The 22,818-nt window shown below is 39.8% G+C and overlaps 1 protein-coding gene across 21 annotated transcripts in view; it reads left to right on the top strand.

The window, feature by feature from the left end:
• LOC129703263 (disks large homolog 1-like) overlaps positions 1-16,726 on the top strand; it is a 365,442-nt gene extending 348,716 nt beyond the window's left edge. For 14 of the 21 annotated variants that reach the window (XM_055645600.1, XM_055645587.1, XM_055645583.1 and 11 more), the window contains 6 exons: positions 6,630-6,680; positions 8,090-8,191; positions 10,351-10,523; positions 11,010-11,119; positions 12,841-12,932; positions 14,956-16,726. In XM_055645600.1, the coding sequence (XP_055501575.1) occupies positions 6,630-6,680; positions 8,090-8,191; positions 10,351-10,523; positions 11,010-11,119; positions 12,841-12,932; positions 14,956-15,062 (635 nt within the window). In that variant the 3' untranslated portion in view covers positions 15,063-16,726. Of the gene's footprint in view, positions 1-3,036; positions 3,073-6,629; positions 6,681-8,089; positions 8,192-10,350; positions 10,524-11,009; positions 11,120-12,840; positions 12,933-14,955 lie in introns of all 21 variants that reach the window. The other 7 variants (XM_055645581.1, XM_055645579.1, XM_055645578.1 and 4 more) reach the window with 1 other exon arrangement.
• Positions 16,727-22,818: the final 6,092 nt, after the last annotated feature.

Below are 22,818 nucleotides of genomic sequence, written 5' to 3'. Positions count from 1 at the left end.
ATTCAGCAACATTCGCAGTGATTTTGAGGAGTGTCCTAAAAAAAGAAATAACATTGTGAATAGATTTAGGGAGGAAATGTTGGAGCTAGTACTTCAACCTGCCCACGTAGCATTAATGAGTTCCATCTACCACATTCTCCTCTTTGTAAGTAATGATGCTACATTCTCATATTCCTGTCATTCTCATTCTCATACGTCATTACCTGTGTTTCAGTTGCATATGAGTTATATAATTAAAAAAATTAAAAAATTATTAAACGTTATTTTGGACTCGAGGTCCAGACAAGGGACAACATTGCACAAAATACATTGCATATAAAAACACCATAAAATACATATAAAATTTTAGTATATCACTTATAAAAGCCATCATAAATTATATACAAAAACACAAAACATGATTGAAAATGCAGAAAATCCAGATCAGTGTCCTACATAACGAGACAGCGATACCAGTGTCTCCACAACTGGGATTTGTAGCGTGTAGTGCTAAACCTTATGTTTGACATGGCCACAATAATTACATTTTTAGAGTCATTTATCCTGCAAATGAATTTATACATGTGATTTCTTAGGATGGCTTCTGAAGTACTGATTCCTGCAGCCACAAACATGTTACTATCACTACACCATCCAGGTTTCCTTAGCAATCTTCTCATGGCATCATTATAGGCCACCTTTAGTTTCTGCAAATTTGTCTTTCCGAAGTTTGACCACAGGTGCGCAGTATAGAGTGGTGTGCAATATGCTCTAAACAGAGACATCTTCACCATAACTGTACACGCACCAAATTTACGCAAGAGAATATTCGCCTGTACATACAGCATACCTCGTTGCCTAGCAATATCCTCATCATCTGTCATTTGTTCTGTTATAAAATGCCCAAGATATTTTACCTTATTACAGACACTAAGATTATTGTCAGACAATTTTAAATCAGGCAATGTTAGACATTTTTCCTCTTTGGTTCTACAGATCATAACAGCACTCCTACAAGCATTATATTTAATATCATGTTCCACATCATACACAGAACATATAGTAAAGAGCTGCTGGAGACCAGCGCTAGATGCATTAAAGACCACAAGATCATCTGCATACAGATATGGTTCACTAAAATATTACCAATCATGCACCCAGTATTAAAGGCTTTCAATTGCTTGAACAGATCATTACTATAAAGATTAATAAGGACTGGGGACAAAATTCCCCCTTGTCTAACACCATTGCTAACCCCAAATGGGGCTCAGACCCTATTGCCCCATTTTATTGCATAGCCTAGTGGGCATACCAGTAAGCCAGAATTGTCACAATGTATTTAGACCCCCCTCTTTGACTCAATTTAACTAACAACTTTCTATGATTAACACGATCAAAGGCTTTGGAAGCATCAATAAAGCACATAAGACTTGAAGTGTTTTTTGCCACTATATTTTACTTTACAATCTCTGTAAATTCTGTTCAGAGTGGCTTGTCATCCTTTGGTAATATTTTAAAAGGTTTATGTTCATATATTTTAGGGTGTGTCTTTTTCACCCAGGTTGGTCTGCAGTTATTTGCCTATATTTGAGGTTCATTAATCATTTTTTTTAAACTTAAATTGACTTGTGATAGAGTTGGTCGACCAAAAAATTGTATTGCTAAAAAAATAATTATTGCTGTCTTGTTCAATGTAGAAGTTTTCCAGCTGGAGAAGTTCTTTTCTGGTACAGAAGATAGACACAAAATGCTGGAGTAGCTTAACGGGACAGGTAGCATCTCTAGAGAGAAGAAATGGGTGACGTTTTGGGTCGAGACCCTTGAAGTCTCGACCTGAAACATCACCCATTCCCTCTCTCCAGAGATGCTGCCTGTCCCGTTGAGCTACTCCAGCTTTTTGTGTCTATCTTTGGTTTAAACCAGCATCTGCAGTTCCTCTTACACTTTTCTGGTACAGATTCTTTACTAGTACAGATTAAGATTTGTATAGTTTTGATTTTCTTTCCTTGGCCAAGTTTATTTTTATTATGTCCTCCACCCCTTCACTGACCACTTGATTGCGTTAAATATCCTGGAAAGATCAATAACGTAGGTCATTATTCAGTGCTAAGAAAGAATGTAGAGTGGTTTGAATACAAAATTATCATAGAACGAAATTGCATAGCACATAATTTCTGAAACTTAGGAAAAAAATCATGTCAAACCTTAGGTCTGCTTTAGAAATAGTATTGATAAGGTGTGGCTGGTTGAATCAGAGAGATTAGGTGATGTTGAAGGAACAAACATATTACTAACAAAATGTGAATATCAGTGCAGGTTAAAGTAATCCAGTGAATTAATGAGCATCTGCTTAGCTACATCAGAGCCAAATGAGGTTGTATTTCCTTATGGGCCACCCTTTCAGAGGGATTAGAATCAATGCATTTGAAGGTTATCTCATTGAAAGCACATTGACTTGTAAAACATGATTAATAAAACCAGATAGGACAAAATTTACAGGGTACTAGACACAAATCAAAGATGGCACGATATCTGTTTATATCTGTTTAAATTTAATTAAAAACTCATCTTCAAGGTACTGCTGCCTTTCGTGCACTGACATCAATTTAAATTGGAACCAAGTTTTATTGAAAAGATACTACCTAGCCCACTGGGAAAATAAGTTAAGTTGATGCATGCATAACTACTTGATATTTGAATTCTGGTTTCACCAGTCAGCGTGATTTCTTTCAACCATGGAATTCAACCATGGAATGCCAGCTAGGTTATATACTTTGTAATGTGTCTTGAGCAATTGGCATTCGCTGTCAGGTACTAGACATATATGAATTATTACTTTTTATTCATCTTTTATGGAGCACAGTTATTATTAAATGTGTAGAGACATTGAAGAAAGGGCAGCCAACACTAATGTTGTTATCACTGATCTAGTTCTGTGCGATGTGCTGCACAGATTGGTTAATGGAATCAACAGAATCTTCTTAATACTTTTCAAATTGTTATTTTGCAAATTTTACTTCTTCCCTTTTTCCTTCTGCCTTCCTCTGTTCATGACAGAAATAATGATTACAGATGAGTATGGTGAAACGAGAGGTTAATGTCAACCCCTTCTGTCTATGTATCTCAAGTTGCATTGTTTCTCATCAGTCCTGTGTTTGCATGAGTTTCCAACTCTCCATAGATTCATTGTCAAAAAGTGCATAAAACTGCATGAGATGCTTCACTTTTGGCCAATACCTCTGTCTGTATAATCAATTGTTCACAATTCCTCTTCTGCTTGAAAGCATTTAAAGTCGTACATTCACCTGGTTAATTATTTCTGAACCTACTAATTATTTCTGATTTCTAATTATTTCTGAACCTAATTATTTCTGAAGTGTTTTATATCACATGAACCTGTAGATAAAGCTTCCCTCCACCACCCCCCCGCACCCCTCCCACCACACAAATCAATCTTTTTTTTGGTTTTCCCCCTCCTCTGATCTTTTGCACAATGTATTGATCCTGATCAATGCATTGATCCTAATGCTTCCATTTCAATAAAAGGTGTAATAATGAAACATGCACAGAGATACTTCATCTTGTCAATGTTGTTTTAGTGGAAGTGGCGCTGAACATGTTTGTCTCATTCAGTCTAACATCAATCAGCGAACACAATCTATACTTTATGGAAGCTGCAATATAGACATTACACGTCACAACCAGGAGATCAATCTGGAGTAACTATAATTAGTTACAATCTCTCTTGCTTTTGGAAAAGTCATTATTTCCTTATTCCTAAATCTTTTATGAAAGATTGTGAATGTACTACTTTAATTGAATATATAACTGCTAAAGCTCTTCACCTGCCATTTTAAGATGGTCACCTAAATGTGAAGTGAACATACAAATATTGTCATGACAGATGGACCTCTTCCTAAAACGAAATTTCTTCAGGTAAATTATGATGTCTTTTTTTCTTGTTTAGGCACTTTATCCTGCCAAGCGCTTTGAGCTGGCCAAGTAAAAGAACAGGCAAATTTTGGAAGGGGTCTCTTGGGGCATTATGATGAAACGATGTTTCACCGTGGGAGAGGGGGGAGAAAACAAGTAAAAATTCCTCTTACGTCAGGAAGCCATATTAGCCCTGATAATTCTGAAGTTTCTACATTTTGTCAGAAGTAACTTGCATCTCATTCAAAAAAGGGTTTGAATGTTCTCACATCTTCCGGAAGTGGCGGAGCTGTTAACAGCTGCGGCTCGCCTGCAGTCCGTCTGTCGTTACTTTTGTCTGTTGTTTTTTTGTCTTGTTTTGGTTAAGTTTTAGTTTGTTGGGTTGGGTTAGAGGGGGTGAAACATGTTCTCTGTCTCTTCCTTCGGGGGAATGCGACTTTTATGTGTCGTATCCCCCATCTCTGCCTCCGTCTGCGCTGAGGCCTAATGGCGGAGCTGGCGGCCTCCAACCTGCGACCGACCCCGAGGCTCCGGAGGCAGAGCCAGCCAGGACTTACCAACGAGAGTCTGGCCATCTTCGGGGCTAAGGCAGCGGTGGCTCGACTTGCTGGTGCGGCATTCTGGCTTTCGGCGGCGGCCTGGAGCTGATGCAGTGGGGGCTCAGAGTTGAGACTGCGGGACCAGGAGCTGGAGCAGCGGCCCGGAGCTGGGGCAGCGGCCCGGAGCGGAGACTGCGCTACCCGGAGCGGAGACTGCGAGACCTGGAGCGGCGACTGTGGGACGGCGGCCCGGAGCGGAGACTGCAGGACCCGGAGCAGGGGCGACGGGACCCGGAGCTGGGGCGGCGGCCCGGAGCGGATGCTGTGGCGGGCCGTCTCGGAGCGGAGACGGCGTTCCGGCTTTTGGGGGCGGCGACATCACCACGGAGGTCCGCTGGACTGGAGGACGGCATCTTCGGCCTGGATCAATCGCCTCAGCGCAGAGGGAGAACAAGGAGGGTAGAGACGGAGACTAAGACTTTGCCTCCATCACAGTGAGGATGTGCTTGGTGAACTCACTGTGGTGGATGTTTAATTTGTGTTTATTGTATGTTTTGTTATTATTGGTTCTGTGTATGACTGCAGGCAACATAATTTCGTTCAGACCGAAAGGTCTGAATGACAATAAAGGAATCTAATCTAATCTAATCTAAGGGGTTCAGATAATTGGCATCCGTTACAAAAGCTGATGGCCTTTTCCAAAGGTCCGCCACTCCTAGAAATTAAAAATCTACTTGCATCTAAACAGGGTTTGGCCTTGCACACCTTAAATTGTGATCACTCTGTTCTCCATCAGCTATATAATTAGAGTACTCAACTCAAAGATGACCATTTATATTTATCTTTGTAAAGTATAATCAGATCAGATAAACACGATAATGTAAAAATAATATATCCCAGATGTACATTTCACCTGATAACTAATATCTAATATTATCGTTTGAGTTTAAAATGAAAATGTGTTCCTTTTTAATGAAAATTACTCTAGGTTAGGAGGAGTTGGGTGTTTCTTTAGTGGCAGTTGAAGTGTTCATTTGAATTGCAATAAGCATCCATTCTGAGCAAGGACTTGCTTTAAGTGTCTGACCACTGATATGTCAGTCATTAATGTTGCTGATGTGCAACTGCCCAGTACTGTGGCATGAATAATTTTCCAATGCATTTAAATTATACTTTTGTGCCTTTCAGTGTTATTACAATGTCAGAAATATAGGAGAGTAAACCATTTAGACTTCCGTGTCTGTGCTTCACCACAAGCTTAATTCTGCTTTCCTTGCATACAATTAATGTCACTAATTTTTCAAGGAACATGTAACAGGCTTTGCAATTTTGAATTACCTTTTGAATCTAATCATATTCAATTTGACATTCTACATGGATAAAACATCCTCCAAGCTAAATAATAAAGGACATTCACCACCATTCTGTCACTAAAGTTATTAGTAGATTTATAGGCCATATTTCTTCATGTATTCAATGTAATTATTTAATGTAATCAATATTAATCACTTGAAAGTTAAACCTAGAGGGTTGAATCAGTTCCTTGGATCAGAAACCTGGATTTCAGAAGAGCAATTTTTTTTTCAATATATTAAGACATTTCCTGTTCCTGCAATCTCAAGTCCTGGATTCATGTTTCATAGGACTCAGTTTGCTAGTGAATGTTAATTTAATACATCCAATTTCTCTAAAACTGCATGTTAGTCATATTTGTGACTGCAAACGTTTTCAATTTTAATGCAGATTGCATATTTTTGAAAGTTGTCCTTTATAAAACTTATAATACCGTGCAGATACTTTTTTTTTTAAATTGAACTTAAAAAAACCAAAACACTATAGTATTCATGAACTTCAACATTGCTTTTACAATTTTAAATGTTGATGGCTGCGTATGTAACAGGCCCAGATATACTTGCTGAGTATTTACAGCATTTTAACATAAATAGAATTGTTCATGCTGTGTATGACAGCATTTAAGACTCAGATTAGAAATATCAGGTTCTAACATCAAACCTTACATCTGTGAAGGAGAATGCTCAGCTGATCTTCCCTCCTGCCTCTTTTCCCCAACCTCCTGCTTCAGCTTCAATATTTGTCTCATACTTTTGATAGACTTGTGTTTTTTAACATGATTTTGTACAGTAAAATTGTGCATCTACATATTGTCTTTTGGGACAGGTGGCCAGGAAGATTATGTCCTCTCCTACGAACCAGTTGGCCAACAGGAGGGTAAGTTGGAACTGACACATGGGTGCAACGGCCCAGTAAAAAATTGAACAAATCTTGTCCCTCTTTTATGAATTTTTTTAAATTATATTCTCTTCAGCCCAAAACGTCAATTTTCCCCACACCCCATCTTTCTATCCACAACATCTAACTAATGCAGATGGTGTGAAGGCTGTGATCCACCATAGTATTAGTTAATGACAGGGAAGCGGAATGCTAGGCCAAGTTCAAATTACATCTGTCCTGCTCCAAACTTATGGCTTATGTTATGAAGAACTGCAATATAAACTCTTGCCCCACTGTTGAACAGCATATTGGCAGCAGTTTTTGGTCATGGTGGCTTGCATTGACAGCAAGCAGGAGTTTCAAATTTGCCATGTGCTTTATATGGAGACAAACTAGACATTTTTTTTGTTCTGCTCGATCAATATTTCCTCCAATCTAAGGCAGCGAATCACTCCTCTGTTAACTTCTCTTCAATTCATGATTCATCGTATGCAAATGTTGGGGTTATCTAAACGAAACTAAACTAGTTAACCTAGACTAACTTCAAATTCTATATCTAGTTTATTATTGAGTCTACTGTGCTCTATCTCTACATTTACGGCCATCCTTCACCACCATTCTTGGGAAAACCCTTGTTACTTTGACGTAATGTTCTCCAATCCCCTCCTTTTCAGTCTCCCAAGCTCTGCATTTCTCAAATAAATCCTTCAGTCTACATCCTTGCCATATCCTATCCAACTATTCAATTACTTTCCCTTTCCAACCCCCATTCCATTTCCCCAATATGTTGCCCTCACAGTCATTCTTTTCACTGTAATTTTATTCCATCCTTTCGGTTTTCACCAGTACTCTATTCAAGTGGATTCCCTCATTTCTGAGTGTGGATACATTTTCTCCTCATTTTGTAAGGTTTACCCCGCAGATTTCCAGGACTGGAACATATTTCAAACATTACCCTGGGATCTTTCCCCAGATCTCTTCCAAGTTTCTTCTTACACTTTTCAAAGCTTTCCACTTTATACTCATCATTGCCTCCTTTACTCATCTCCCAATTCTGCACTCTCCTCCCTTTCCAATGTACTTTGAAGCAGGCTATAATTAAAAGTTAGTTCAGCATTAATGGGGAAAGGGTGTCTGCCATGCTGATAGGAGTTGGCTTAACTCCCCCATAACCAGAGTCAGAAATCTATGGGGATAGATAACAAAAGGTCTGATAATGTACAACAATTAATTATTTTCCATTCAAAACTAAAGTCATCTTAATAACTAGCAGGAGAGAAGGGAGTGTTGTTACACTATGCACCTTCAAACTGATCTGACAAACCAGTAGTTACTACTGCTGTAGAAACGTACATGTAGCAACCCATCTAAATCTGCCCAACTGAGTTTGTATTTTTGTTGCACAGTCCGATACTCTCGACCAGTTATCATCCTCGGACCCATGAAGGATCGAATTAACGATGATCTGATCTCGGAGTTTCCAGACAAGTTTGGATCATGTGTTCCACGTAAGTATTTTGTCAGTTAAGTTGGTCCTTACAATGGCTGTTGTCCACATGTGTCTTTGTAAACAGCATCTCCACGCCTGGCATTCTGTGGCATAGGGTCTTGTGTATTTGGACATAGATGACCTTGACACCATCAAACGTTGTCACGGTTAACATGAGTTGCTAGACCTCTGCTTTTTCCACCCACCATCAGTTCTTTATATCAAGGGTTTCAGTTAGATCTTGGCCTTCAGATGCCTTGGGAGCAGGTTCCTCTTCCCTGCCCCACTCCCAGAGGCATACTGAAGCTTCCGATGCAGGAATACAGAGTGCTTATGCTCATCTATCTGCTGATAATACTCACCCAAGTAGTCCTGGTTCTTGAGGTTGAAAAGCAAAAAATCTCTGCAGGTACTGATTAAGATGACCATCAGGGTGGTCCGAGCACTGCAAACACCTCACTGCTCCTGTTGATGGGATCATCAAGTTGTTCCATTGTTCAAGACGGGCAGTTGGGACAACCAGTAAATTATAGCCTGGTGAGTCAGCGAAATTATTGGATAGAATTTACACAGATCTGGAAAAGCATGGATCTGTTAGAAAAACAGCATTGGTTTGTGCATAGGAGGTCATATCTTGCAAACTAGATTGATGTTTTTGAGGAGGTGACAAAGATGATGGATGAGGGTAGAACAGTGGATGTTGTCCACGTGGACTTCAGTAATGAATTCAGCAAGATTGCTTATGGTAGCCTGATGAAGAAGATTAAAGCACATGGGATCCATGGTAACCAGGCAGATTGGATTCATTAAGGTAGTGTTAAAGGGGTTTTATTCAGACTGGAGGTCTGTGACCAGTGATATAGATGAAAATGTTGGTGGGCTGACTAGTAGGTTTGCAGATGACACAAAAATTGGTGGAGTTGTGAATAATGAAGAAGGTTGTCTATAGAGTTGCTAATCAGAATCTTTTTTCTCAGGATGGAAATGTGAGGACATAGATTTAAGTTGAGAGGGGTAACATTTAAAGTAGATTTGTGAGGCGTTTTTTTACAGAGTGTCGAAGGTGCCTGAAACATGCTGGTGAAAGCAGATGCAATAACAACATTTAAGAGGTATTTTAAGCATGCACATGAACAGGCAAAAGATGGAGAGATATGGACCAAATGCAGGCAAATGCTATTAGGTTAAATAGATATCATATTTCTGATGTCTGAAGAAGGGTGTCGAGCTGAAAAGTCACCCATTCCTTCTGTCCAATGATGCCGCCTGTCCCGCTGAGTTACTCCAGTATTTTGTGTGTATCATATTTTACATGGTCACTGTGGGCTGAAGGGTATGTTACTATGCCATGCTGTTCAATGATCTAAATAACTGATGTCCACCAGTAGATCCACAAGAGCTGGAATTTGGAGTAAAATGAAACTGCTGGAGGAATTCAGCGGGTTAAGCCGCATTTGTGAGAGGGAAGGAATTGTTGACATTTTGGGTCAAGACCCTGCCTCTTTATATACGGGCTCTCTTTAGACATCATCCCAGTCTTGATACAGGGTCTCGACACAAAACCTCGACAATTGCCTTTCTCCCCACACAGATACTGCTCGATCCATTGTTTCACCAGCGTGTTGTGTTATTTAATTGCTAATTATGGCATAGTTCCTATCGCAGGCCAACATTTATTGCACAAAAATAGTTGTCCTGAGAGATTAGTGATGATGGTGGATCATCGCTTAAATCAAAATGGTTTTTAGTTTTGATGCAACTATACAGAGATCAAAGACATCACTGGTGATGGTCTACATAATATGCATATTTCAGACCCATAACATATTAACTCAATAGGTGGTTAATATATTTCCAATTACAGCTATTCCACTTCTAGTTTCATCCAGTCCAACCTGGTTACTGTTATGTTTTCTCTGCCTGCGGGATGTGGATGTAAATCCATAGTTCAGAAATGTTTGTAATTCAGTGTTGGGTATTAAATTTCAAGTGTGGCTCAGGCTAATTCTGACTTCAGGTGAGCTTTCTCCTGTACATTTTCACTTCTGTTTCTGATGTGAGGAGCTGATTCTGACACTGGGTTTTAAATTTCCACGTCTGGAATATTTTAAATTTTTGATTCAATTCAAGTAGAAGAAAGAAAGTGTTTCACTTCACGGCAATGTTTCACTTGTGTAGACACAACTAGACCAAAGCGGGATTATGAAGTTGATGGACGAGACTACCACTTTGTCACATCTAGAGAACAAATGGAAAAAGACATTCAAGATCACAAATTTATTGAAGCCGGACAGTACAACAATCATCTGTATGGAACCAGTGTGCAGTCTGTGAGAGAAGTGGCAGAAAAGGTAGCATATCCATAAGCACATCTTTTAACATAAAACTGTTGAGTGTTTAAATCAAGGTTGGTCTCATTTTACAACAAGTAGTTAATAAAAGCTTTATATTCAGCTCAACTCTGATGTCCCCTGGTAGTGTCAACATATTATTGTTATATTTTATATTCATTGGCTTTAAAGATAACTAGGTCGAAAATATTTTCTAATCATACATGTTCACTACATGGAAAACCATGTTTTCTAGCTAAGTTGTATCCTTTCCTTGCTTGTCTAACAAGTTGATCGCTTTTATTTGTAATTGCTGACAATGTGATATTCATTCTAATTGTATACTTTTAGCTAAATTAAAGTTTAAAAAAAGACCAAAGACCCCTTTGATATAAACAAATTAGAAGACAGAAACATAGCATTTAGAAAAAAAGAAATATCTTTTTACTGTGAATTGAATTTCATAAATAATCCAGACAGTGAACCTCTTAATGTATTCCACTTTAGGGTAAACACTGTATACTGGATGTGTCAGGAAATGCTATTAAGAGACTTCAAATAGCCCAGCTGCACCCGATTGCTATCTTCATCAAACCAAAATCAGTTGAAAACATCATGTAAGTGCAGACCTTAACTAAGGTTTTCAGAGTTTGCTTTGGGAGGGGATTTTTCTCTTCTTACAGGTAAGACAGGCTATTCCAACCACTACAATACTCCAGCAAGTGGACTTACTCTTATCATTGAATATCCAACCTTGAATCCAGTTGTGGGCTACGTTCTGTGATGCTTAGTGCACAGTCTCTTTGCTTCTCTGTGTGACTTCACGTCCAAATGAACGCCTCATTGTCTTGTGGGTCCATCTTTTGGTTAGTGCTGCTTTGCTTATAATAGAATTCAAATTTATTGACACCTACAGCTGCTCCTCGACCTACGATGGGGTTACGTTCCGATAAACACATTGTAAACCAAAAATATAGCAAGTCGAAAATGCATTTAATACATTGCGATCACGTGACCGAAGTGACATGCGGCTCTCTGCCGTTGCCGAGCATTTGCCGATCGTAAAGTCGAAATATCGCAAGTCGAAGCATTGTAAATCGGGAAGCACCTGTACTTAAATTGAAACCATAGAGGAGCTCTGCTTTTGCTATTAAATTGGCCCACTTTATTCGCCTGGAATTTGCTCATGGATGGCATTATCCTCTGCGTACACAAATCTCCATTAGTGTCTGGTAGTTAAGGTTGAGATGGGTGTTGTGTACTAGTTGGTTTTGTTATCAGGGGTCCCACCTTCAAGCATGACATTTAGTACCTTTAAGGGCTGAAGCTGAAGATGGGACCTAAAATAGTTAGCCGATGCTGTTTGATCCCAACTGGCCAGAATGTGCTTCTATGCTTTGGGGAAGCGGGAAAGTGGTATTTGGTTGCACAAAGAAGGGTATTTATACCAGCTGCATCCCTTTAAGAGAGGGCAAGGGATGTTCCCAGTTTTCTGTAATTGGTTGTGCAAGTTTGTTCATGGCATCATTTGAGGGGTCGTAGTTTCGTTTTTAGTTTAGTTGATTGTCACCTGTACAGAGGTACAGTGAAAGGCTTTTGTTGCGTGCTAACCAGTCACAGGAAAGACTATGCATAGTATAGGTGGGCACAGGCATAGCATGAATGCTCCCACGCCCACCCTAAGCCAGAGCTTCTGCTAGGCTCTGTTGGCAAGAAGGGAACATTAACTTACCTGTAGATCTAGGCATTAATTCCACAGATCAGAGGAGGTAAAAGAACTGCACTTGCATTCTCACCTTCATCTTTAAGCCCCACTTGGCTATGCCTTATCAGGTCGCATGTCAACTAAGAGTGCGTCGGAATATTTTAATGGAATGAGCACTCTGCCGGGTGAATAGAAGCAGCAATCGTCAGATATGTTGTTCTTCCTGAGTGCTGTGTGAATATTAGCAGTGGTGAGATAAGAGAAAGAAGGGTTTGCAGATTGTGTAGAGGAAAATTAGACTAGAAATCGCTCTGATTGCTGCAATGCCATGACATCTTGTTGGTGGAGCCAAACAGCTCTGTGCTCCAACATCAGCTAGATTTTGCCTGAATTAAAGTGATAATATCATTCGTATCTCTTGGTTTTGAATAAACCGGTTTTAATACCAAGTGATATTTTGGGGATCAAAGAAGGAAAAGGGAAGAGGTACTGCAGTTTGACATTTCAATAAATGGCCAATTGGAGTGCTTTGTAGCATTTGTGTTTAATACCTGATGTGTTACAATTCTTTCTGATCTGACTCGCCTACTTGTTCAGGGACTGAATTTTAAAAATGTGTGTTTTCCACTTCAGGGAAATGAATAAGCGTCTAACAGCGGATCAAGCAAGGAAAACGTTTGACAGAGCCATAAAACTTGAACTGGAATTTACAGAACATTTCACAAGTTAGTATTCTGTTGCTTATTAAATAAAAGTGAGCTTCACGGTCATAGTTATTACAGCTTTTGAGTAGAAACTCGGGATGCTTCATGAGTGAGTTGATGAAAGAGCTTGATTAAAATCAGCCCAGATTAGGCTCTGTTATATTATAGTTGGTCCTCTGTTAGACACAAGTATGAGGTTCCTCACAACCTATATTATAAGAACACCTTTGACTTGTTTTATTTTGCAATCCTTGTTTTAAGAAATATTCCAGTTTGATGTTGCACTGATTGTAGGACCTGGCAGTAAAGAGGTGACTCTCATCATTTCTGGTTGAATTGGATGTGTGCCAAGCTACTAGAGGCAAAAAGCCCCATAGGTGCAAAAGAAAGGAAGTATTCCCTTGGATCTGTTCTGCGATTTAGTGAGATTGTTCACCAGATAATTCAGGAGTCGATCCGCTCTTCAAATATGATGTCCATCCGGCCATATTCTAATATGGAGACCCAACTGATCCTTAAGAGACATCTTCAGGACAGGATCTGTGGTGGAGAATCCTCCAGTCCTTAAGCTCACTGCGTTTAAAGCCATTTGAATAATGAAAAGTTATTGGGAAAGAAACTTATTGAAAAACACTAACGTATTAGAAATTAAAAAGATTACGTTAAAGTCAAGTAAAGATAAAACAAACCACATACCTGCGCTTAAGATTTCTGTTCAAGCTCTGCAACAACATTTAAATGAAAGGGGTGGTGGTGCTCTTCATGTAGAGCTGAGGAGATAGATGTGAAGTGCATTCAGCCCCTCCACATCGTATCCTTGCTCTGTTGCTGGACTAGGTGATCAGTTCAGTTGTGGAATGAGAGGTCAGATGCACTGACATTTGACCCCTGGCTTGTGTTTGGTTTACGAGCCTGCAGAAGTCAGTGACAAGCTGAATGCCAAGTAATAGATACAATCTGACTTTAAAAATGGCCCTTGAAGCAACTTCAGAGATGCTTGATTTTCTCTCTGCTGATTCTTAGTTTTTCCTTAAGACCATAAACTTCAATCAAATTTAATTTAGTTTAGAGATACAGCACGAAAATAGGCCTTCGGCCCACTGCTGATCTGCCCCGACCAGCGATCCCTGCACACTTACACTATCCTACACACTAAGGACAATTTACAATTTTACCGCAGCCAATTAATCTACAAATGTGTACGTCTTTGGGATGTGGGAGAAAACCGGAGCATGCGGAGAAAACCCACGCAGTCATGGGGAGAACATACAATCTCCGTACAGACAGCACCCGCAGTCAGAATCTAACCCGGGTCCCTGGCTTTATATAATCTCTCCCTCACAATTGAACCCCAAGAATCTAGGTGTAATTTTGGCAGTGTGGTGCCAAGAACAAAATACAGTGCTCTGAGCAATGTATTTTGAGCATTCATTTGCTCTTGTGAAAAAAAATATGAAACACTAAAAACTCCAGTCAGTCAGTCAGCGTTTATAAAGAAAGCTTATATTAAGGCAGCACATTGTGCAGCTGGTAGAGCTGCTGATGTGCAGTATCAGAAAGCCATGTTTATTCTTGATCTCGGGTGCTATCTGCGTGGAGTTTGCAAGTTCTCCCAGTGTCCACAAAGGTTTCTTCCCATAACTTGAAGACGTGCAGATTGGTAGGTTAATTGGCCTCTGTAAATTCCTCTAGTGTACTACACTTGTGTAGCTGAGTAATAGAAATTGGGAGTTGATGAGAATGTGGGACAAGATTAGATTAATGTAGGATTCGTATAAGCAGATGGTTGCAGAGTCTGACGTGGACTAGGTTAATCACTGGCCTGTTTCCATGCTGTATCTCTATGACTCTCGTATAAAGTGTGGACAATATGCCCTTTATCAGAATCCCTCTTGATTTCCTTCATAGCGGCTAATTGTCCTAAAAATATTCCAGCATTTTTAATTCAAAATTCCACTGTTTACATTTATCTTTGTTAAAAGAATAAAGAAATAGAACAAGTGTGACTTTGTAGAATATTAATTCCTGTCTTTGCTTTTGTCAGGTATTGTGCAGGGAAATGTGTTGGAGGAGATTTACACCCAGGTGATACAGATTATTGAAGAGCAGTCCGGGCCTTATATCTGGGTCCCAACCAAGGAGAAACTGTGAAGTCATGTCATAAACATTGTCCATTGTGTGTGATGGCTCTGGACCCCTTCTGCAGGATTCATTCATTCCTGTGATCACAGATCTCTCTCTTTTGTGTGTCATGAAAAGTGATTTGTCTTTCAAATGGGGGCATTCACATCTCTTTTGTTTTTGTGAAAATTGCTTGTACGTGATACTCGATTAAAGTTACCACCATTGTTTTATTTACATGAAGGGGCACGGCCAGACTAGTTGATGAAGGGAGATTCTATGGTACAGTTCCTTAATGTTTAAGGGCAACAAATCTTCAGCAATTTTCAGAAAAAGCTTTATATATATTTTTCTTTTAAAAATAAACAAAGGGAAAGTAATCTTCATGTGTAGCATTGGATTTGGAAAATAATAATTCTGAGCAGCTTTTTGCACGGTGAATTTTGGAAGCATGGTTTGGCAGTGGAAATCCTGGCGGCTTTATTGTTTATAGTCTCCTTCATTACCTGCCCAGGCTATTGGGAGGTCTTTTACTTCTTCCTTTCAGTGCTGGTTAATTGAGTCCTGCATACATTGAACAAACTATAAATCCACATTAGTCTTTCATGTGCAAAGGGATTTTTATTCACTTTACAGAGGTTCTATAATAGACCATGCTTTTAGTTTTATTTTCCTTTTGCCAGTGAAAATGCACGATATATGTTTATATTGAATGCCGATTAGAATGCGTTCCTATGATACTGCGAACATTACTTACAATTTTGCAGAGAATCTACTTTTATGAATTTGATTATTTAGGGTGGGAGGGGGAGCAAAGAGAAGCCGGTGAATATAGTGACTATTTTAATTGATAACTGACTTGATTTTCAATAGGACTTTTTGAATAGGGATGTTCTGGGCAATGCAGTGAAAACGAACAAGGAACTGACTGAGGAACAGAGCTGAAATCTAATCATGACTGTTTGTAACGGGCTGTAAGATTTGAGATTTTAAGATATATAATAATTAATCCTCAGTAACTATGTATTTTGATATAAATTATCAACTATATTAAGCATACTTTTAACAAAATACACTATATAACATACCAGGAATATATATTTTCTTTGCTTCTAACCATTTCCTCCATGAATGTTTTCTTTATTTTCCAAGTAGGTGTGAATTAGTTTTCCCATCTTTAACTATTGTGGATTACACGGGGAATGTGGTGGTGGGGAGAAATGGTATTTTAAGAAAAGGTGCAGGAAATAATCAAAAGAGCCAATTCTCTTCTGCCCCACCCCACTCCTGGAAGTTCTGTGTGAGATTCTTCAGAGATGTGCATGTTTTCAAAACATTAAAGGCAACTTTAAATGATTTTTTACATTTTCTGTACGTTTCTATGTGGGAATTGCAAATATGTCATATCTTCCACTGTAGCTTTCAATCAGACATTTACATGTTTTGTTTTGAGAGAATTTATTTTAGCAATTATAAGGTATGTTCTCAAATAAAGCTCTATCACTACATTATTAGATTAACTGCCTGGTACCTGACCTTTGCTAGTTATTTGGAGATGACATGTTTTATATAGGAATAATATTACAAGCAGTTCAGTACACATGACCTCTGGTGCTGCAGTTTGTACAGACTCATCTATATCCGTTCCATTGTCAAATGAGGGGAACAGCTAATAAAATTTAATGTACAATTTATTATTTTGTGAGATTTTTTATTACTCCGGATGAAGATAATCATGGAAAATCAAAGAAATCTGGCTTAACAAGTTAAAGAAAAATGTTGCACCTGATCTTTAGTCAAAACCAAGCAAGGCCCATGGCTTCTCTTGGAAAGGTTACCTTTCACAGACCTTCAAGGTAAGATGATGCTATAAACAGCAAGAAAATCAGAAGGTGAGCTAACTTGGATACTGCATAAGTGACCTTGGAGATCAATTTGCTTTCCATCCAGGTCATTGATAGGTGTGTGGTACTGCAGAATGTAATGGTGGAGAAATAATCAAAAGGTAGTTTCCCAGACCTTAAATTCATCACCGAGGGATTATTCTACTGCTTCATTTGGCTCTGGGTAGGGAATCTCAGGGTCAGTGCTGGATCTTATCATGTCCATGTGCCCTGTTTATGATTTGGAAAGTTATGAATCTTAATATTCTTAATAGCTAATCAATACCATTTGTTGCAAGAGGTTTATGAATGAATACATGATAAGTGACAGTCAAGGAACTGTACATACAGAAGACTCGCCTTTGGCTCACCTCGTCTATGCTGACCAAGTTGGTATATTAGGCATATGTGGTTAGGCAGTATCTCTGGAGGACATGGAAACCTGACATTTCGAGTCTAGACCCAGACTTGTATAACCAGGGTTAGGTGGGGAAGGTGAAGAACAATGATGTACGTTTGATGGAACAAGAAAAAAAAAGACCATGCGAGCACCTCCGGGTCTTTAGCAAGTCTTTAATTGTATCCGATGAAAAGATGAAAAATAAAATTTTAAAAATAGGCTGGTACTTTTTATAAATCAATTAGATGAAAATTTAAAGACTAGGTTGGTGGAATGAAGCGTGTGTGATGCATATACACTGCAGTCATTTCAAGATGAATAGTTCTTGTTCATTTATATCAGTCAGCATATAATGCCCATCGTTAATTGTCCTTGAAATGAATGAGATGCTCGGCCATATGAGGATAATTAAATGTAAACTACATGCTCTGAATCCTGACCCGGCAGATCATCTATCCATTTTCTGCAGAAATGTTGCCCGACCCCCTGAGTTACTTAAGTATTTTGTGTCTTATCTTTGGTATAAACCAGCATCTGCAGTTCCTTATTACATTTTATCTTGGTCTAGTCTTAACACGAAACCAAATGAGGCAAGGACTACCAATTGCCTTCTTTAAGAGTATCAGTAAATAAGTTTTATGACAAGCCAATAGTTTTAAGGTTGTCATAATTGATTATTTTTATTCCAGAATTATTTTAATAAATTTAAATTCCACAGCAGCACTGTAGGATTTTATTATGTACTATCTATGCAGTTGAAGCAGACCAGGGATTCTCATGAAGTTACACATTGAACCACTGGGAAACTCTCTCTATTTGATTAATTGTATTCTTGTATCTGGTGGTTAAACAAAGTATTGACAAATATATGATTTCATTAAAGTTAAATCTCATTCTTGATGAGGTTTTTTCATTCAAAGCAGATGGAATCTCTTTTACAAATAGCATGATTAAGGTTATACCAAGTGATTCAAAATGTAGTTGTGCCAGTGAGTTGGTAACATTTAAACATTAGGCCAAATCGAGCTGCATTCAGTCCACCGAAAGCTGAGATGCAGTCAAACCGATCTCCCGCCCGTGGGAGATGTCCAGTGAGGCTGGAGCAGTGAACAGGCCTTGGGAAAAGTTCTGCAGAACCTCCAGCCCCAGATTTGGACATGAGTTACATTGGGACATTTACATGCTTTTTAATTATTTTGAATAATTAAAAAACAAAGTTTAGACAAAAATATGTACATTGCAATGCTAAATAAAACGCTAAATTAATTCAGAAATAAGTGACTTGATTTACCTTCTCAGCCCAGAGTTTACCACATAATGGACAGTGAGAGGGGAAGTCATATGGCCTCTATGATTGTACTGTCCACCCCGTAAATGGCAGGAATTAACAATTTACATGAAAGATTGCTGAACATGAGAAGAAATTAATAAACACTAGACTAACTGGGACCCGTTGGGTCCCATGTTCACACGGGAGGGCTGGTCCCCCAACGCAGTATTCCACCTCTCCACCAATTCCAATATTAGTGGCCAGTGGGGGGGTTTTCTGGAGTGCTGGTATGGGTTCTTGGGGTGGCAGCTCAGTCCCTCAAGCCTGATCTGCTGGCAGCTCACTCACGGCTGGTGGGCTGGCAGTTGACATAACTATTCCTTGAAATTCCCTTTTAAGCAGGGTGCAAGTCCACCAAATTCAAATCCATGTTCTTACCATTTCAAGCAGGGTGCAAGGCCACCAAATTCAAGTGCAGTTTCTTACCACTATGAGCAGGGTGCAAGGCCACCAAATTCAAGTACAGTTTCCAACCACTTCAAGCAGGGTCCAAGGCCACCAAATTCAAATGCAGCTTCATATCATTTCATGCAGGGTGAAACCACCATAAAACCACACAAAACACCAAACTCACAGTTCAGTAGACATTCAGTGTGTTCAGTTGATTCACAGCTCAGAGTCATGACCTCTCCCTCCCCTATCATGCAGAGACTGAGCCACACCCACACTTCCGGGTTTTATAGCCTCTCCCACCGGAAAAAATGTGGCTTGCAGGGTGTGATTGACATTTTTTAAACACTAATAACACTTTTATTTTTCATTGATGGGAAGAATTCTCTGCACCTGCTCAGCGGAGGGGGGACTGAGTAAGATGGCCAAAAATCACAGCCGTAAGTGTAGCGTTTTATCTAAAATATACAGTGCAAACAGGAAATGCATTTGCAGTAGTGCCTTTCAACTTCAAGCAAAACACCCAAGCCACCATTTGCAGTAAATAGTGCATTTCAACTTCAAGCAAAACACCCAAGCCACCATTTGCAGTAAGAAGTTCCTTTCAACTTCAAGCCAAATCACCCGCCACCATTTGCAGTAAGTAGTGCCTTTCAACTTCAAGCCAAAACACCCAAGCCACCATTTGCAGTAAGTCATGCCTTTCAACTTCAAGCCAAAGCTCCCAAGCCACCATTTGCAGTAAGTAGTGCCTTTCAACTTTAAACCAAAGCACCCAAGCCACCAAGTGCAGTAAGTAGTGCCTTTCAACTTCAAGTTTGCAGTAAGTAGTACCTTTCAACTTCAAGTCAAAGCACCCTAGCCACCATTTGCAGTAACACCTTTCAACTTCAAGCCAAAGCACCCAAATAATCATTTGCATGCAGCGCCTTTTTACTTCATACAAACCATATTTTCATGTTCAAACCACATTAAGGGTACTCACAGTTGTGTAGACATTTGTTCAGTGTTATTCAGAGCTCAGAGAGACGTGACCCTTGGCTTCATCCATCTTGCAGAGAGTGAGTGAGGCACACCACTTCCTGGTTTTATAGTCCCTCCCCCTCCCTCCAGCAGGGGCAGCAGAGAGAATGGTGATTTTTAAAAAAACATTAATATCTCTCTGATTTGTCATAGATGGGAAAAATCCTCTGCACCTGTAAGGCGGAGCGGGGCTCTGAGCAAGGTGACCAAAAATGACGGCCGTTGGTGGCGTTCTGTTGGAAATCGCAGCACAGTGGGCCAAAAGCGGTCAAGATCAGAGATTTAGTAATATAGATGGTTGCTTGAAATAAAATACCAATTTACTATCAAATATTAACATTGTGGTAGGTTTGATTATGCACCACTATTTAGAAAGTCTGTTATACCTTGGCATGGTCTTTACATCAATCTAATAGTTGTTAAATGCTGTATACACTTTGAGACCCTGTGGAGCAAACTGGTGAGAAATAAATATTTTCAGTCATTAGTCACAGAAAGGTAGTAGGTGAACAGAGGGATCTGGGAATAACTGTGCACAGTTCCCTGAAAGTGGAATCTCATGTAGATAGGGTGGTAAAGAAAGCTTTTGGTGTGCTGGCCTTTATAAATCAGAGCATTGAGTATAGAAGTTGGGATGTAATGTTAAAATTGTACAAGGCATTGGTGAGGGCAATTCTGGAGTATGGTGTACAATTTTGGTCGCCTAATTATAGGAAGGATGTCAACAAAATAGAGAGTACAGAGGAGATTTACTAGAATGTTGCCTGGGTTTCAGCAACTAAGTTACAGAGAAAGGTTGAACAAGTTAGGGCTTTATTCTTTGGAGCGCAGAAGGTTAAGGGGGGACTTGATAGAGGTTTTTAAAATGATGAGAGGGATAGACAGAGTTGACGTGGAAAAGCTTTTCCCACTGAGAGTAGGGAAGATTCAAACAAGGGGACATGACATGAGAATTAAGGGACTGAAGTTTAGGGGTAACATGAGGGGGAACTTCTTTACTCAGAGAGTGGTGGCTGTGTGGAATGAGCTTCCAGTGAAGGTGGTGGAGACAGGTTCGTTTTTATCATTTAAAAATAAATTGGATAGTTATATGGATGGGAAGGGAATGGAGGGTTATGGCCTGAGCGCAGGTATATGGGACTAGGGGAGATTATGTGTTCGGCACGGACTAGAAGGGTCGAGATGGCCTGTTTCCGTGCTGTAATTGTTATATGTTATATGGTTATATGGTTATGAATGTTAAAATTGTTATTGGGCACTGATGAAACTGAAGCATAGTTGTTGATAGCACATCAAACAGTGCGTTTTCTGTGACGATGCATGCCATCCGGCACAGCAGCACCTCTACAAAGTTAAACTAGATTCTCAAATGTTTAGAATTTTAATTTGATTTTTATGCATTTTTATTAGTTGATGTTTTATTAGTAGATGTTGATTGGTGAAAACAAACATCAAAACAGAAGGGATATATTGATGGCAAAAAATTGTTGATAAATTTTGCTTAATTTTTAATTGATATGCGTACTGGCATATTTTTGTCCACAAAAAAAGCACTGGAGTTACATACATAGTAATGTGGCTTCTAACTTCAGCATCACTAAATAAATTCACAGATCATATAAACTCCTTTCCCGTTGTTCTTAGATATGTCCAAGCCTCTCTGTACAGGATTCCCTGGCAATATAATCATTGCCTACCTCAGGCATTTCTCTGGATTTACCTCCTTGAGTTAAAGATGAACCTGCAGTTCATTTGGAAAATGATGGCTTTTAATAGAACAGCTGAATTTATTGTTCATGGAATTTTATGGCACCATAGGAATATATTTATCCTGCTGCATATGTGCTAATTTTCCACTTCATCCTGCACCTTTTCACTATATTAACTACCCATTTTTCGAGACCGTCAAAAACCATATAACCAGGGTTCTTGCCTTACCCCGCCCTCAGGGCCGGCTGCGGGAGGTGCCCCCAGGACACAAAGGTGGAAGGGTAAAGAGAGGTGACATTGGATCACTCGATGGCTGGACATCATGCAGCAACCTGATGCTCACCGGGATCGGGCCCAGAGCACGGATTGGACTGGACTTTGGAATGGTAGCAAAATGTGGCGCCTCTTGTATGCAGTCTCTGGATGTTCATGCACATTTTCTAATCAGGGATTGTGCTCGGGTATGGCAATGCTTTACTGAAGTGTATGCAAAGAAGGAATTTCACTGTGCAGTTGCACATTTGACCATAAAGCACCACTACCCATCTCCCACCAGCCTCTGAGGGCAGGATTCTATCTCTCCCCTTTCCCCCTCCAGGACAGGATATTGTCACTCCGCTGAACGGATCCTGTTCCCTCCCAGGCACAGGATCTCTCCCCTGCATCCGTCCTGGGTCAGGAGCCGAACCATGAAGACAGGATCATCCTCCTTCCCTCCCATGCCCCAACCGCTGGACAGGACTGACCGTGGGAGAAGCACAAAGTGCTGGAGTCAGGCAGCAGCTCTGGAGAGAAGGAACGGGTGACGTTTCAGGTCGAGATCCTTCGTCAGGCACGTCACCCATTCCTCTCCAGAAATGATGCCTGACCCGCTGAGTTACTCCAGTATTTTGTGTCTACCGTGTAAACCAGCGTCTGCAGTTCTTTCCTACACATCCTGGTAACTGGAGGGTCATCTCCCCACCACCCACAGACCCACCCTTCCCAACTAATCCTGTGAGAGAAGGTTAGAGTGTTTAGAAGAGCAGCAAACACAATGACTCAAACTAC

Source organism: Leucoraja erinacea, chromosome 14 (assembly GCF_028641065.1).
Source record: "Leucoraja erinacea ecotype New England chromosome 14, Leri_hhj_1, whole genome shotgun sequence".
Lineage (NCBI taxonomy): Eukaryota > Metazoa > Chordata > Chondrichthyes > Rajiformes > Rajidae > Leucoraja > Leucoraja erinaceus.
Note: the sequence above shows the minus strand (reverse complement) of the source record. Positions and strands in the feature narration are given on the sequence as shown.